This window comes from Cervus canadensis, chromosome 23 (assembly GCF_019320065.1).
Source record: "Cervus canadensis isolate Bull #8, Minnesota chromosome 23, ASM1932006v1, whole genome shotgun sequence".
Lineage (NCBI taxonomy): Eukaryota > Metazoa > Chordata > Mammalia > Artiodactyla > Cervidae > Cervus > Cervus canadensis.
Genome location: NC_057408.1, coordinates 23433229 through 23449597, shown reverse-complemented (window position 1 = coordinate 23449597; position 16369 = coordinate 23433229). Strand labels below are relative to the sequence as shown.

General features: G+C 41.5%; 1 protein-coding gene across 3 annotated transcripts in view; it reads left to right on the top strand.

Annotated features, from left to right (window-relative positions):
• SOCS6 (suppressor of cytokine signaling 6) overlaps positions 1-15180 on the top strand; it is a 32634-nt gene extending 17454 nt beyond the window's left edge. For all 3 annotated transcript variants that reach the window (XM_043444028.1, XM_043444030.1, XM_043444029.1), the window contains one exon: positions 9533-15180. In XM_043444028.1, coding sequence (XP_043299963.1) covers positions 9662-11239 — 1578 coding nt within the window. In that variant the 5' untranslated portion in view covers positions 9533-9661 and the 3' untranslated portion in view covers positions 11240-15180. The remainder of the gene's footprint in view (positions 1-9532) is intronic.
• The last annotated feature ends 1189 nt before the right edge of the window (positions 15181-16369 follow it).

Sequence of the window (16369 nt, the reverse complement as noted above, 5' to 3'; positions counted from 1 at the left end):
GAAACTCACCCTGTATAGTGTACAATCTGTTGAGTTTATACAAATGCACTCAGTCATGTGGCTACCACCACAATCTCAGTGTATCAGTAGAGTTCCCATCATGCCCAGATTCCTTTAATTTCTTCGTGGTGGATGAGTTGAGGATCTTCTAGGGTGTTGACTGGCCACTTGAATTTGTCTCCTTCTCTTGATTGCTTGATTTCTCTCTTGTTGTTTTCCTGACTTTCCTTCTGTTCTTTTTGTGTCAATTTTTCCTTTTTATATTTTGCTCATTTGCTTCTAGAACGTGTACCTTCCTCTTGCTGATTTCTAAGAGCATGGTCTCTGTGATAGAAATTCATCCTTGGTCGTGTGTGTTTGCAGGCTTCTCTGATGGCTCAGTGTGTTTTTTAGAGAAAAACAAAAAAACCCAAAAAATCTGTCTGCCAATGCAAGTTTGATCCCTGGGTCGGGAAGATCCCCTGGAGAAGGGAATGGCAACCCACTCCAGTATTCTTGCCTGGAGAATCCCGTGGACAGAGGAGCCTGGTGGCCTTCAGTCCACAGAGGTCACAAAAAAGTCAGGTATAACTTAGAGACAAAACAACAGCAACATATGTGTCGCAGTTTCCCTCCAGCTTGTTTTTTGGGTTTATTTATGCCGTACATTTGCATTGTTAACGTTTGTTGATCTTTTCCTTTATGGAGTCAAGGTTTTATGTTATGCATAGAAACTTGCCGTCTTAAGTTTTTAAAGAGTTCTTTCAACTTTCACTTATCTGTTTTGTTTGCGAGTTTGATCCTTCTGAAATTTATAGTTGCATAAGAAATGAAGTCAAAGTCTTGCTTTCCCCACCATGCTCAAGTGGTTTTCCAGCCTTCTCTCATCGCTTCCTTAGTAACCCACCTTCCGTCCAGTAGTTCAAGCTGTCTTCCTCGTCACAGACTCCTTCCGTGCGTCGTGGTCTGTCTCTTGACTTTCCAGGCTTCCTTCGGGTCTGAGCTCCGGCAGTGGGTGGTGACCCTGTGCAGCTCATCCTTTTTGTTTGTCCTGTAGTGTCTTCCTTAGTTCTCTTTTCATCATTTGTATGTCTGAGCTCAACATCATCTTGTCAGGTTTCTTGCAAAAACATCACTGATGTTTTCAAGGGCTCTTGAAACTAGTCTTTTGAGAGGATTGAACTGTTTTATTGAAGAACATAATGTGTCTAGGTCTTTTATGCTCCCTTCTGAGGAGTTTGAAGAATTTTTTTCATAAAGTTCGGGACATTTAAAAAATTAGTTTCTTCATTTTTTTCCCTGTGGGTATACATGTGTTCCCCATCCTGACCCTCCATCTTTTAAAAACCATTATAAGTAGAATCTAGTCTTTTATTATATTTTATCAGCTTTTTAAAAAATATAGAATTACTAGTGATTTTTATGTATACATTTTGTAAGTAGTTACTTGACTGAATTTTCTTCCCCCTCCAGTAGTTTTTCAGCTGCATCTGTTATTTCCAAGTGTTCATTCAATCATGTCATTTGTAAATAATGACAACTTGTTTCCTCCTTTCCAATATTTATGCTTCTTACTCTTGACAGATTAACTGTCTACTCAGTTAAAATAATGCTAATTAATAGTATTGATAATTGGCCTCCTTGTTGCCGCCTGTCAGCATTTATTCATTATGGCTCATATTTTGTTACAGTTATTGTGTTAAATGTCCATCTGTTTCTATTTTGCAAAGACTACTTTTGAGGGGAATCAAGAATTAATGTTATTTTTTTCAGATCTTTCTTGTTATTTCCAGCTGTGATCATAATATTTCTTCTTGATCTATGGTAAATTATATTAGTAGATTTACAAATACACAGTAATACCAGCAAACCTGGGATGTATCTTATCTAATTTGAGTTGTTTCCCCCTACCACTCTCAATGTCTGCTAATATTTAAGAGTTCTGTTTTGGTATTCATAAGTTAGATTGGTGTTTTGGGTGTTTTTTTGTTTTTTTTTAATTTGTTGTCTTAGTCCAGTTGTGGTATCAATGTTCTTTTGACTTCAAAAATAAATCTGGGAGCCAATTTTTCCCTGTCTGCCCTGAAGTAGTTTAGTGAGTACTGGACGTAGTTTAGTATGGGAATATTGGACGTATGTCTTCAGTGACTTGTCATTTTTTCTCCTCAGGGGAAGAGAAGGCCATGGTAGTTCCTGGGTAACTTTCTCAGGTTCTTTGACAGCTGTCAGCCTGTTTTAGGTTCCTGCCTCCTCTGATAGAATTTGGTGTAAAAATATATATTAGCCATAAAATTGTCCATTTCTTCTGAGTTTCAGCTTAATTTTCATAGCATCTCCACGTACTTTTACATATTTTGATTTCTTATAGATTTATTGTTAAACTGCTCTTTCCATTTCCAATTTTGTATGAATCCATTCCCCCCTTTTTCCTGATTCTCACAGCCAGTTGTTGTTAGCATATGCCTTTTTTCATTCTTTTCTGTTAGAGGATCTTTTCTGAAAATAATTAGTATTGATATTTACTAGTTCATTGAAAAATTGCATGAAAGTATGTACTCTTGTACTTTTAAACATTTTATTTTAAATTAAAAGAAGTAAATATGCACTGTTTGTTTCCAAGTGTAGGACCAATGTCTTTCTTTAAATATTCAGTGACTAAACTTGGTTTGAATTATGTCATCTCTGGCTTTACATAATGCGTCATCTATGATTTTCCAGTTTGGCACTTAAGTTTTAAGTAAAATTAGAAGTTAATCACATTTGCAAAGCAGTCTTCATACAAAGGCCTAGATTTTTTTTTTCTTTTTTTTTAAGGTACTGTTTTCATAGTTTTTTAGAGTGCTTTTGCTTACATCTAATTCCATAGAAAAAAATTACAGCTGTCTGCATTTATTTAGTGCTTACAAATCAGTTAACTTTTTTTTAATAGAAAGAACTTAAAAAAAAAAAAACAATGAATCTTAAGTTTAGCAAAGTTTGGATGAATGTCAGCAGTGCCCAGGAACTATTTCAGGTATAGGGTCCAACTAGTGACCAAGTAATAGTGAGTGCTCCAGATCTAAAGTAGTAAACAAGCAGATATAATTCAGCTGATAAAAAAATTATAACATATGACTGGAGTTTTAAAAACCAGCTCTGAAAGTCGCTCTCTTCTTACAGTTGGGGGTACCCCCTTCATATTTACTGTCGCAGCAAGCCCTGGGCCATAAATTCCATCTCATTTACATTGGCCATTACCCTTCTTTTCTTTTTTATTGGTCTGTTCCTTTCTCTCATTTCTGTTTTCTCCCTTCATGGAAAGGCTTTTGTATCTGTTTTTTATTTTCCCTTTTTTTAGGTAAAGGTGATGACAGGTAGTGAGCTGGCAGATTCAGGAGCAGGGAGTGGGATCCAGGGCGCTGACCTGGAAGGCATGAGCCATAGTGTGCGTGAAGACTGGCTGGACGTTGACCTGCAGAGAGATATTTACAGTGGTGAACCAGCCTCCTGTCTTGTTGACTTTTTATGTGGATACTTTGCCTACATTAAAAGTCTTTCTCTTTTAAACTGTCTTCACAGATAGTTTTCACTTATCAATCCTCAAAATACGGTCTGTGGATCCCCTTTCATCATAATGCTGAAACATTATTTGCCTTTTCCACTGTTTTTGCCATTTCTGCTGAAGGTGCAAAAGTGCCGTGAATAAAAATGATGGTGCCTGTTCACAAACAAGGCTGGGCACTGACTGTGATCGTATTAAACTTTCATGATGGCCATATGTTCTTCACCTCCAAGCACTGTGGTAGGAAAAAGATTCCTGTTACATTCAAGAATGTCATTGAGGTGGCTATAAAAATTATTATTTTTATCAAATTTTGACCCTGAGTACACATCTTTTAAAAATCCTTACGATGAAATGGAAGTGTGTAGGAAGCACTTCTACCACATACTAGAGAAGGTGTCCACAGTAAAGCCTTGTGTGAGCAACTGACTTAACTAGCTGCTTTTTCATGATGCACTGCTTTTACCTAAAAGAACAATTGACAGATGATACTTAATCATCTTGAGTGTTTAGTAGATGGTTTCTCATAAATGGTCAAAGTACAGCCTTTCACTTCACTGACAGTGTTGTTGCCCATGTTAAATTCAAGCTTTCAAGCAAAAATCAACTGCAAAACTTCTTCTGCCTACCACTCTTGGCTTCACAGCTTCGCAATACTTAAAGACTTTGCTTATGAGATCAGTGGTGATAGTAAATGTAATTTTTTCATATTGTATGATGAAATAACTAATACATGATGTTAAAAACTCAGGCATGTATAAAAGATTCATTCAAAGTGTAACCTAGACCGATAGATTTAAATGTAATAGAGTAAAAAAAAATGATATGGTTGTAGATTTCTCAGCAATACTGACTTTTAAGAAACTATCCCTTGACTTTGCTCTGTTATCACAAGAAGACCACCCACAGTTACACGGAAGGTTATTAAAGTATCCTGCCTTTCCAGTTCTGCTTCTGTCAGAGGTTGGGTTTTCTTCTTCCACTTTAAGACAACATATTGTAACATATTCCGTACAAACACAGAGGAGAGTCCAGTTGTCTTAATAAATCGGACAGGAAAAGATTTACACTCATGTAAAACAGTGCCCCTTCTCTCTGAATTTTAATTCTTTGGGAAAACGTATCTATTTTTCTTGAAAAGTGGTTTATGTTAACATGTAATGAGTACATTGTCATTTTAAATGAATTAATGTTTTTAAATCTCAGTTTTAATTTCTAATAGGAATTGAATGTAATAGGGTTAAAAAAAAAAGCTTTCAGATTTCCCAGAGCAACTGACTTTAGAAATAATTTCTATATAACCTACATAGACAGAGCTTTTTGTAATCTTCAGTGATTTTTAAGAGGAAAAAGAGGTCCCGAGACCCGGAAGTTTGGGAACCACTGACTTCAGCGCTATCGTGACCAACAGGGCGGCTGTTAGAGGAGAAAGTGTGTGTCTCGAGTTAACAGCTGGCTTTACGGCCTGGATCTGCTGTTTTTCCTAGAGGCAAGTTATCTAATCTATTGGGGCAAATTTTCTGTCTCTGAGACTTAGTTTCCTTACTTGTAAAATTGACAGTTAATAAAGCTGTTTTGTTCGTTGAAGGTTAAGTAGTTGTTTTGATGTTGTCTTTTAAAGTTTTTTCATTAGGTATTACAGTGCCAAGCATGACTACCACCCATCATTTCTTAAAAAAGAGATTGTGAAATTATTTGAAGATGTTATCTTCTGCCTGGGTGGCGTATTCACGTCTAAAACTTCCCCTTGAACCTTTATGCACATGTGCGAGTATTGGGTTGGCCAAAAAGTTTGTTCGGGTTTTCTTGTGAGCGCTTATGGAAAAACCCGAGTGAACTTTTTGGCCAAGCCAATACATGTGTAAACTTAAAATTTTACAATTAGAAAAGCAGTGAAACTAATTCAGAACATGTACTTAGGCATGATGAGACAGATGGTAGTCCTATAAAAAGATGGCATATATTTTTGGAAGTGCAAACAGAAAAACAGATACTCTTAAAAATTCCAGAGTAATCTTTGCCTAGGAAAGGAAAGGAAGAGATAAAAGACCATATGGCCTGATAGAACTTTGTGTAGTTTCTTATGTTTGGGCTTGAATTTTGTTTATTGAGTGTTATTATTAAGTTGCATATGGATTTATAGTTGAAAAAAGGAATTATCATCAAGTGGATAGTTACCAAGTAGTTTTAGTGTAGTTACCAGTCTTGTTTTCTGTGAGATGGATGCGACAGTGGGAAGCAGGGACATTTGACCCACAGACCTAGTAGTTAGTTAGTGTTGTCACTCAGTTGTACCCGACTCTTTGCGACCCCGTGGACCGCAGCCCAGCAGGCTCTTCTGTCCTTGGGATTTTCCAGGCAAGGATACTGGAGTGGGTTGCCATTTCCTTCTCCAGGGGAACTTCCCGACCCAGGGATCGGACCCGGGTCTCCTGCATTGCAGGCAGATCTTTACCATCTGAGCTACGAGGGAAGCCAGACCTAGTAAGGGTGAGTTGAAATGACACTTGCACATCCGAGTTGGTTACTGATTGTGCTGTTGAGGCAATTGCACACATCAGCATCGAGTTGTCGGTCACTGCGGACCTTTCCTCTGAGTGTTCTCACTCATTTTACTTTGCTGTTCATTCAACAGATATCTGTGGCGTGCCTTCTTTGGGCCAGACCCATGATGGGTGCTGGGATAACATGCTGAGAAAAAAATGGACACTAGTCTCTGCTTTTGTGTCAATTATAGCCTTCTGGGGTCATAGGTATACATTAATCACGTAATCATACAGATAGATGTAAGCACACATCCCAGATGGAAATTAGAAGCTGGAGAGGTGTGCAGTGTCCTCAGATCCCCTAATTGGAGGATTTCACCTAATCAGGAAGAGCAGCTTATGTTCCCTGAGGAACTGACAGGTGAGCTGAAGTTCAAAGGAATTAGTCAGAGGAGAAGGAATACAGAAGCAGTTCAGGTCCAAGGAGCAATGTGTTAAAAAGTTCTGTGTTGAATGAGGATATGGTGAATATGAGTGGAGCAGAAATCACCCAGGACAGCCACACCGTGTAGAACTTTATTGACCGTGTTAAGGAGCTGTGTAACCTTTTCCTGTGATGATGAATTACCTCTTGAGGTGACGTGTGAGGGAAGTAGAGGTGGGCGGGGTGTCCGATCACTGCAACTCCTGGGCCCCTTCCACGGTCCTGGATGCCTGGGACACGTCAGTGAGTGGAAGAGGAGGGGAGTGACGGAGAGCCTGTTACAGCAAGACACTTCGGTTGTCCTGGGTAAGAGGGTTTGTGGTGCAGCCTGAATGTCATGATCAGGGCAGGTCTCATCAAAAAGGTGACCATTGGGAAGACTTGACCGAAGCTGGGGGTGGGGGGTTATAATGTTGCAGCCAGCACCCAGGCCCTCGATGGCAGCGAGTTTATAGTGTTCTGAGCACCAGGAGGAACGGGCTGAGGACGGGAGCCTCAGGCCCCTGTGTCCTGTACTGAGGGAGCCCAGAAGCTCTTTCAGGTCATCCTGCAGTGGGGCAGGCAGGGTTTGAGGGAGACCAGAGTGTCTGTGGGCAGGATCAGGCAGTCCAGATCCTGCCGCGGATTCTCTCCTAGTCAGGCCTCCTTTCCGCATCGTGTTCTGGATCTTTCTTCATCTTCTGGGCTTGCTTTTCAGGACTTAACCTCCTTATGCATCTCTGAAGCTTGGACTTACAGCATGTGGCACGTGCCGCAGAGGTTTTCCCTCCAGCCCTGGCACACGTCTGTGTGTGTTCCTCGCTGCATTAACTGTGTCTGCACACACATGTTTCTAATGATAAGTATAGCCGTAACTGGTGGCCCTAGAAGGGTTTGCAGCTGCAGCTGTTGCCTGCCAGAACTGAGGCTGAATGTTACTTAATGTCCCTAAAATTATGTCACAAAATTGGGACCTTATGAAGAATTACTTGCAAATGGAAGTTAGATGTTAGCAATTGACTCATATTTGAGTCTCTCCAGTGCTTATGTGTTGAACTTGAGCTCTTCCTGCCCATTCATTGGTAGAAAATTTTAGAGGCTACAGGGAGTGCTGGGAAAGCTTGGATAGCCCTCCCAGAGTGCTCCAAATGACTCTAGGCGATTGTTTTTAACATTTTAACATCTTGCATTTTATTCAGAAATGTTCATCTGTTTTTCAAATGAGGCAGTTTTCCATTAGGGTTTGCCAGAGGATATTGACTGGTTCCCTGTGCTCTATGCTACACAGTAGGGCCTTGTTTATCCGTTATGTATGTAATGGTTTACATCTGCAAACTCCTCCTCCCAGTCCGTCCCTCCCCTCTCCATCCTCCTTGGCAACCACAGTTCTGTTCTCTGTGTCCGTGAGTCTGTTTCACAGATAGGTTCATTTGTGTCATGTTTTAGATTGCACGTATGTGTGATATCAGACAGTATTTGTCTTTCTCTTTCTGATTTACTTCACTTAGTATGATAACCTCCGGTTGCATCCATGTTGCCACAAATGGTATTACTTTGTTCTGTTTTAACGGCTGAGTAGTATTCCATTGTGTGTATAAACCACATCTTCTTCATCCATTCATCTATTGATGAACATTTAAGTTGTTTTTATGTCTTGGCTGTTGTGAATCGGGCTGTCATAAACAAAGGGGTGCATGTATCTTTTTGAAGTAGAGTTTTCTCTGGATATATGCCCAGGAGTGGGATTGCTGGATCATATGGTAATTCTGATTTTAGTTTTCTAAGGAACCTCCATACTCTTTTCCATAGTGGCTGTACCAACTTGCATTCCCATCAGCAGTGTAGGAGAGGGTTCCCTTTTCTTCACATCCTCTCTAACACCTGTTATTTGTAGAGGTTTTAATGACAGCCCTTCTGAGGGATGTGAGCTAGTACCTCATTGTAGTTTTGGTTTGCTTTTTTTTTTTTAAATAATAGAGAGCTGAACTAACATTTTATACCATTCATAGAAAGCCGATGGGGCCTGACCCACTAGGTCAAGCTTTAAGTACAACAGGTTTACCTGCTTGGGTTTGGGAGATATTGGGGTAACACTCCAGACACACCAGACATAATCCATTTTGGATACTGAGCCATTGATCTAGTTTATCAAGAATTTGCTGATTTTCGGTTCTTATTATAAACGGTACTTTCTTTACAGCATCTCTGTTGTGGGGGCTAAGCATGTTTGTTTTCTCTTGTATTCACTGCCTCTAGTTTTATGGATATTGGTAATTAAGTTTTCTTAATCTCTGTAAATTGATGGCGATTTTTTTGGTGGACAAAATTGGATTCGTTGCTAGTGAGCCAGAAAATGACCACTTAACACTCGGAGTTTTTTATTAGTCTTCACATCACCATTTTCTGCCTGTTAAGACAAATAACGCAGTTTCTCCTACTGTGAAGAACTGTACCTCTTGTTATGGGTGTCCCCTGCCGGGGAAAGCGCCTGTCTTGGGAGGTCTGGGCTGGGCGGGCTCTGGGATCTTGCAGGTGGACAGACTGTTCTCAGTAGACTCCTGGCTATGGAGGGCATGTCTAGGCTTTCCCCAGATAATTTGTCACAGATTATGGACTTCCTTTAATTCATTTTTACAGCTGTTTAAACATTTAAAAATACATGTAGGTTGTTGAAGAATCGGTTGGGCTTGTTACCGACGTGGTGCCTCCTTTGCTGAGTGTTGGCTGTCTGCAGGACAGGCTGGTGGCAGGAGCGGCAGGACCGGTGTGGGTCAGTGTGAAAAGGGCAACTGACTCAGTGTTCAGAAGGACAGGCACATGGACCATAATTAGGGTTAAACCAAAGGAGAGGTGCAGGGACAAAAGGTAGTTAGGGTTTGTTCCTGAAGCATTATCAAATGTTGGTCAAATACGCAGCGATCTACTGTGCTGTGTGAAATGGGAAAAAAATCTGCTGCAGTCTTTTTATACTCAGGCATCCTTGTTCAGAAGCTGAAGAATTAAAACCAAGACTTGTGGGGACGTTATTTAATGTGACCTTTTAATTTTTTTTTTTTATTTTAGACAGTGACTCCAGAGGGGAAATGAAGCTAGAAAAACGCATGGATGCAGCCTCGCCTGCAGCCTGCCCAGATGTTCGCGGATAATCTCCCCGAGAGAAATTGAGCCCCTCGGATCAGGTAGCTCGTCAGAATGAAGAAGATCAGCCTTAAGACCTTCCGGAAATCTTTCAACTTGAGTAAGAGCAAAGAAGACGCGGAATTCATGGTAGTGCAACAGCCAGCACTAGCCGGTGACTTCGGCAAAGAGGAGTCCTTGTTCGGGAGCTGCTACGGGAAGGAGATGGCCGGCTGCGAGCTGCACAGCGAGGACGAAAAGGGCGGCGGCGGCAAGAACCGGGCCAAGAGCGAGAGCCTCATGGGCACGCTCAAGAGGCGGTTGAGCGCCAAGCAGAAGGCCAAGGGCAAGGGCGGCGCGGCGGCGGGGGGTGCGGCGGACGAGGACACGTTCTCGTCCTCGTCGGCGCCGCTGGTGTTCAAGGACGCGCGGGCGCCTCGGCCCATGCGGTCCACGTCGCTGCGCAGCCACCACTACAGCCCCACGCCCTGGCCGCTGCGGCCCACCGCCTCGGAGGAGACGTGCATCCGGATGGAGGTGCGGGTCAAGGCGCTGGTGCACTCGCCCGGCGCCGGCCCGGCCCTCAACGGCGTGCGCAAGGACTTCGGTGAGCTCCGCCCGGCGGCCGAGCCTGCCTGCCCGTGCCCGGAGCCGCCCACCGCGCCCGGGAGCCCGGTGCCCGCGGCCGGGGACCTACGCCTGCGCCTGGGCGAGCACGTGCCTGTGGTCCTGGGCCTGCTGCCTCAGGACTACCTCCCGTACACCGTGCCTTTGGACGGCTCCTCCCCGATGGAGGTCTCGGCCGTCCCGCCGCCCCCGGCCGCCGGGGGCCCCTGCCCCGCCCGCCGCGATGAGGACGCCGGGCGCCAGGCGCCCGAGCTCTTCGGCGACCCGCCAGCGGGCGGCCTGCTGGCGGGCCCCGTGGCGGGGGTGCTGCCGAGCCCGCGGGCGGGCCCCGACGACGGGCCCCCCCTCTCCCCGCTGCTACCTCCGCTGCAGACCGACCCGAGCCAAAGGACCTTCTCCGGGCTGGCTGGCCCGGATGCCCACGCGGCCGACAGCGTGCGCTGCCACTTGAATTTCGACCCCACCTCGGCGCCCGGGGTCGCCAGGGTGTACGACTCGGTGCAGAGCAGCGGGCCCCTGGCGGTGACCAGCCTGACGGAGGAGCTCAAGAAGCTGGCCCGGCAGGGCTGGTACTGGGGGCCCATCACGCGCTGGGAGGCGGAGGGCAAGCTGGCCAACGTGCCCGACGGCTCCTTCCTGGTGCGGGACAGCTCGGACGACCGCTACCTGCTCAGCCTGAGCTTCCGCTCGCACGGCAAGACCCTGCACACCCGGATCGAGCACTCGAACGGCCGGTTCAGCTTCTACGAGCAGCCGGACGTGGAGGGGCACACGTCCATCGTGGACCTCATCGAGCACTCCATCAGGGACTCGGAGAACGGCGCCTTCTGCTACTCGCGCTCGCGGCTGCCGGGCTCCGCCACCTACCCCGTGCGGCTCACCAACCCGGTGTCGCGCTTCATGCAGGTGCGCTCGCTGCAGTACCTGTGCCGCTTCGTCATCCGCCAGTACACCCGGATAGACCTGATCCAGAAGCTGCCCCTGCCCAACAAAATGAAGGATTACCTACAGGAGAAGCACTACTGACAGGACCGCAGCCCGGCATCGTGCACTTTGGGAGTGAGAGAGAGAGAGACTGAGATACAGTTTACAGACTCTTCATCGCCATCAGAATCTTTTGCTGCCATACTCTTTATTTCAGTTTTATGTGTAAAAGAGTGTCCAGTCCGTTTAGGGGTGGGGAACCGTCCGCGAGGTGTCTTGGGTTCATTTTCGTTCTTTACAAAGGGAAGTCTGGAGGTTTGAGGAGGTGTGAAGTCTCTTCCATCAGCGCGCAGAATAATCACAATGTGAATGATCAGATTCTCCTTACCCACCCACCCCCAGTCCTTTGCTGCTATCCACTGTGATTTTATGCATTAAAAGCACATTTCATGTGTATCCAATCCTGAGTAAAGTTGAATGAAACTTGCAGAATGAACCTGTTATGTCTCTCTTTCAATGGCCCATCTTCAAAGATAGTGTTGAGTCAGCATAGCCGTGTGATTCATCACAAGAGTTTACACCTACAGCGAAAATGATTTTTAATTTCATGCTCTACAAAGGTTTATTTAGAATTGTGAACTGACATCACCTTGGGTAATAGAATGCAGGTCTGCGACATATCTTTCTGCCACATTCGTTTCTAAACGATGTTTGAGGTTGTGCTGTCTTTTGGTTCTTAGAAGCTGGATGTTTCTGTTGCCTTCGTTTTCATCTTGTGGTTCGTCTGTTTTTAATAAATGGCCTTACATTAAAAAGTTGTAAAGAAATGTATACCACCAATTTAAAAATTGTTGCCTTTTCTGTCATTAAACTCTGGTACAAATTGGCTTAATGTATAAAGACCTATGGAACTAGAACTATTAAAGAAATTATTAGATGATCTTAGTTTCCTGTGATAAGCAATTTTTTGTTGTCTATACTTTCCTCTGGTAAAATGTTTTATCTGTGATTTCTTTAGCTTAGACAACATTTTCTTGGGTGAACTTGATGTCGAAATGCTTTTCATAAATGGACTAGATCCTCTTGCAACGTTTAAAGTCTATATAAAGTTTTAAATTGATCTGACTAGAAAGAAAATGTTTTAAAGTTGGGTTTATATTTTTCTTTAATGTCGTCACCATTAAAATGTGCTAGATTTAACACTTCCTTCCCCCACCAAAAAAACAAGCAACAAAACCAAAAAAATCCCAGTGACTTTAGTTGAAAAATTGTGGAAATTGTGGCGCACTGTGTAACAGAAATGTTAACACTGAGTCAGGTGTGTGCATTTACCTACCATATATACTGCCATTACCAATAGGGTTTCTGTTTTTAATTTAGCTAAGTCTTAAGTAAATTAGCATCATTAGTTTTTTCATCTCTTTTGATTCAGCCCTTGCGGGGTGGGGGTAGTATGTTATAGCCAATACTTTTTAGTTATTTTGAAATGCAGTGCCTGTTTACTGCAGATTCTTTAGTGTTTTGAAATTGCTCCATCCAGAAGATGTTTCTAGCTACATAATTTTAAAGGAAATGTTTCCCCTTCCAATGAAACATGTAATTTAAGACATTTCTTCCTTTTCCTATCTCTTAACCCCATTTAAAAAAAAAAAAAAAACAGAGTAAAGGTCTTAGGTCAAATTTAATAACTTTGTCATTCAGACATATCAGTATCCCCATTTTTTTTTCTGTTTTTGTTTTTTTTATTTAGAGTCAACTGAGGATTACCAAGAAAAGGCCCAGTGTATTAATACCTGTGTTATGGTATTTTGACTTAAAGGGGAAAAGGTACTTAATTTTGGTGGAATGTTTGATTGTACCTTGTTGCAAAGACTCCTCATTCATTTTCTGATATGTTTTCACCTAATAAGATGGAATATGGAGTATACTGTAATAATATAATTTAAGTGTTCATTATAAGCTATTTGGATTAAGAATTATTACAGAGTTGTAAACTTGTTATCAAATTAATGCAAGACATTTAAACTATTTTTTTGCAAAACTATTTATTTTTAAACAATTTAAAGTATATCTAGGGTGAGTTAAAAGTCCCTGTGCATCTATATTAGATGGCAGGCATTGTCACAGAGTCACTGTGTGTTAATAATAAGTGTTGAGATGGCTTCTCCGTGTTTCTAGAAGCATTGACATGTACTCTTTGTGAGACCGTGGTGCACAGAGGTCTTTGGACTGCCCTGAACCCCGTCTTGTGTGGGCGTAGCCTGTTCCCCACGCCTTCCTCATGATAACCATGTGTTTAAGATCGAGCCATTTGGTTTCAAGTTAAGATCATCCTGATTTCCATATAAATGTCTTAAAAATTGTATTTTGTGTTTTTATGGAGGGCAAGTCTTGATACTGTTCTAATTCAGAAAGCCAATTCGTAGTATACTTTTGTATGTTCATAATATAAAATACCTTTAAGTAAAATGCCCTATTCTAATCCAATTTCAGATTGCTAGGGTCTGATAGTGTATCAATAAAAATAAAAGTGTTTGCCAAGAAATCATTTACAAACAGAAAGGAATATTGCAAATTATTTTGCTTTTGTTTAGAGAGAACCATTTGGCTGAGGCAGCACAACATAATGTGAACAATTGGCTTTATAGGCTAGTAAAATGGTCTGGTTAAAAATGGAAAGGGGAAAAAGAGAAGTCTTCACCCTGTAGTTTTTTTGCAGGTAGCATTTGGGTGAATTTCTGGATTCCGTAGAATGGTGGCTTAGATGACATGGGTGCTGCTTATAAGTGATTTCTTAAATGTTTGCTTCTGAAAATCTGAGCTCAAGGCAAGAGAAACACAGGAAAGCTGTATCCTTCTGCCGTACGAAATGAATCAGAGTTGCTTTTTATCAAATATTACATCCCAGAGACATGATGGAAGCCAGAAGCTATTTCCAGGCTTACTAGGACACTATTGTGCTTTTTTTTTTTTAACAAATAATAAGAAAGCATAGAAAGTACTTGAAAAAGTCTCCTTTCTCTTCCTAAGGAAAACTGTGCCCCATTTTGGTGCAATAATTTGAAAATTTTAGAAGGTCAAAAAATGTCACAGGAAACGATCATAGAATTTAAAAGAGTTTTTAAGGAAACCAGCTACACAGGGCAACCATCTTGCTGTTAAAAGAAGTCGTGCCAAAAGGCTAAACCATTGGAATATAGGAAATAAAACCCAAGTACAATATACATGATAATTTCTGAGCCAGTATTACCAAAACAGGATAAAATTTACTGAAATCTTCAGTAGGTTATATTCAGTGTCCCTGCTAGTGCTACCAGCCTGAATCTCTTTCTTAACAATGCTTTCAGGATGCCAATTTTCATCATTGTACAGCTCACATTGTATATGAGAGAGATTTGCTTTATGAATGATTCAAAATAATCCGTTTTAAATCTTCATGGCTTTTCATCCAATGTGAAGTCTTAATTTGAAATCACACTACCAGCAATAGACAGTTTTGTTGAAAACTCTAATAAGGAACACTTGCCAGTTCCATAAATAACTTTAAAATTCTAAAACAAAGTGTTGGTACGCTAGTAATCACAAATTCGGTTTCTTTTAATACTTTTTTAATCCTGTAAAGAAGATTTTTTATAAACATCCTTTTTATTAATCAGTCATAACATGGCGAATGTGTAGTTGCTGTTTCTGAAAAGTGATCCAACCTCTACTTCCAGAGATGATGAAAAATTCTTATAGAATTTTGTAATAAGTATACATGTTGGGTTAAAGAAGTTTTATAGTTGTCGGAGTGCCATGGAATTAATACTTGCAATCCAGATTGCTGTAGTTTACACTTTTTCTGTATGTTTCGAATCAGGTGTGTACCATTTGTACTGAGAACACCACAGAATGAATTATCCAAAGTCCATTGATTTTAATACGTGTTTTGGTTTGTAAACAAACTATAGTAATTTCTTGCACATTTTTGGAGATTAATCGTATAAAGAATTTATGTATCTGCTTCTAGATACAATGTGTAAATAAAAATTTCGTTCACAAGATCTGCCTTGTGGTCTATTTAATAATCAGATGCAGAGTTTGACCTGTAATTAGTATAGGGCTAACTAGATAATTTCTGGATGTCCCATAAACTGGGCAGAGACTGGAGGTAGGGACCAAGTTTTAGTAAAACGGGAAGAGTGAAATGGTGATAGGGGAGACAGTCAGTGTTGCTAATATCCTAAAGCCTTCAGCACAAAGGCTGGAGAGAGTTGGCAGAACATTTGCAAAACAAAGACTAATTAAAGTGAACACAGTAATAATAAAACCTCTCTAACAGAATGTTAGGCCAAATGATAAAAATGTTTGGATTTTGACATTTAAAAAATATGTCCCTTATTACTTCATGGTATTTAATAGAATCAGGTGATCTTTTCTGTAGGAGTTACTTAAAAATCCTTTCATAGAAAATGATTTCTGATAGCCACTGAGTTGCCTTATGTGTTATGAAGTTCTTGAAACACCACATCGGGTTGAACGTTCACTTCAAAATTTGTCGTTCAGTTAACATTTTAACAGGTCTTTTATTCTAGCTAATACAAAGATAAATTTTTTAATGACCTGGTTGAGAATATATCACAAATTTTGACTTTCATAGAATGCAAATAATGTCTTGTTCTAACCATGTTTTCTAGGACTGGTATCAATTGACAGGATTGATTCCAGTATCAGACTTTGCTGATGGTGGTGCTAATGAAATGGGAAATTAAGGAAAAGAGATCGTCAGGCCTCAAGAACTATGTAGAAGTTTAGACTTTACAGACTTAACACCCTAGCCAAATAGATTCTTACTCTTTCAAACAGAGCAGACCTGTTTCTACAGTAGAGATGACTTACTGAGAACATCCTGAGAGTGAGTGAGAGTCGCTTAGTCGTGTCCGACTCTGTCCATGGGATTCTCCAGGCAGAAATGCTAGAGTGGGTTGCCATTTCCTTCTCCAGGGGATCTTCCTGAACCAGGGATCGAACATAGGTCTCTTGCATTGCAGGCAGATTCTTTACCATCTGAGCCACCGGGGTAGCTTACTATTAAGAGACATTTCTAAGTATAAAGACAGGTCAACTTAAAAAGTATCAGCAGATACATGCTTGACTTTAGCTTATAACCTATAAACAATTCATTAGAATAGGTAATGAATCCGTACACCTTTTCCAAAGGAATACCCGAGACAGAAGTATCTATAAAGTGAT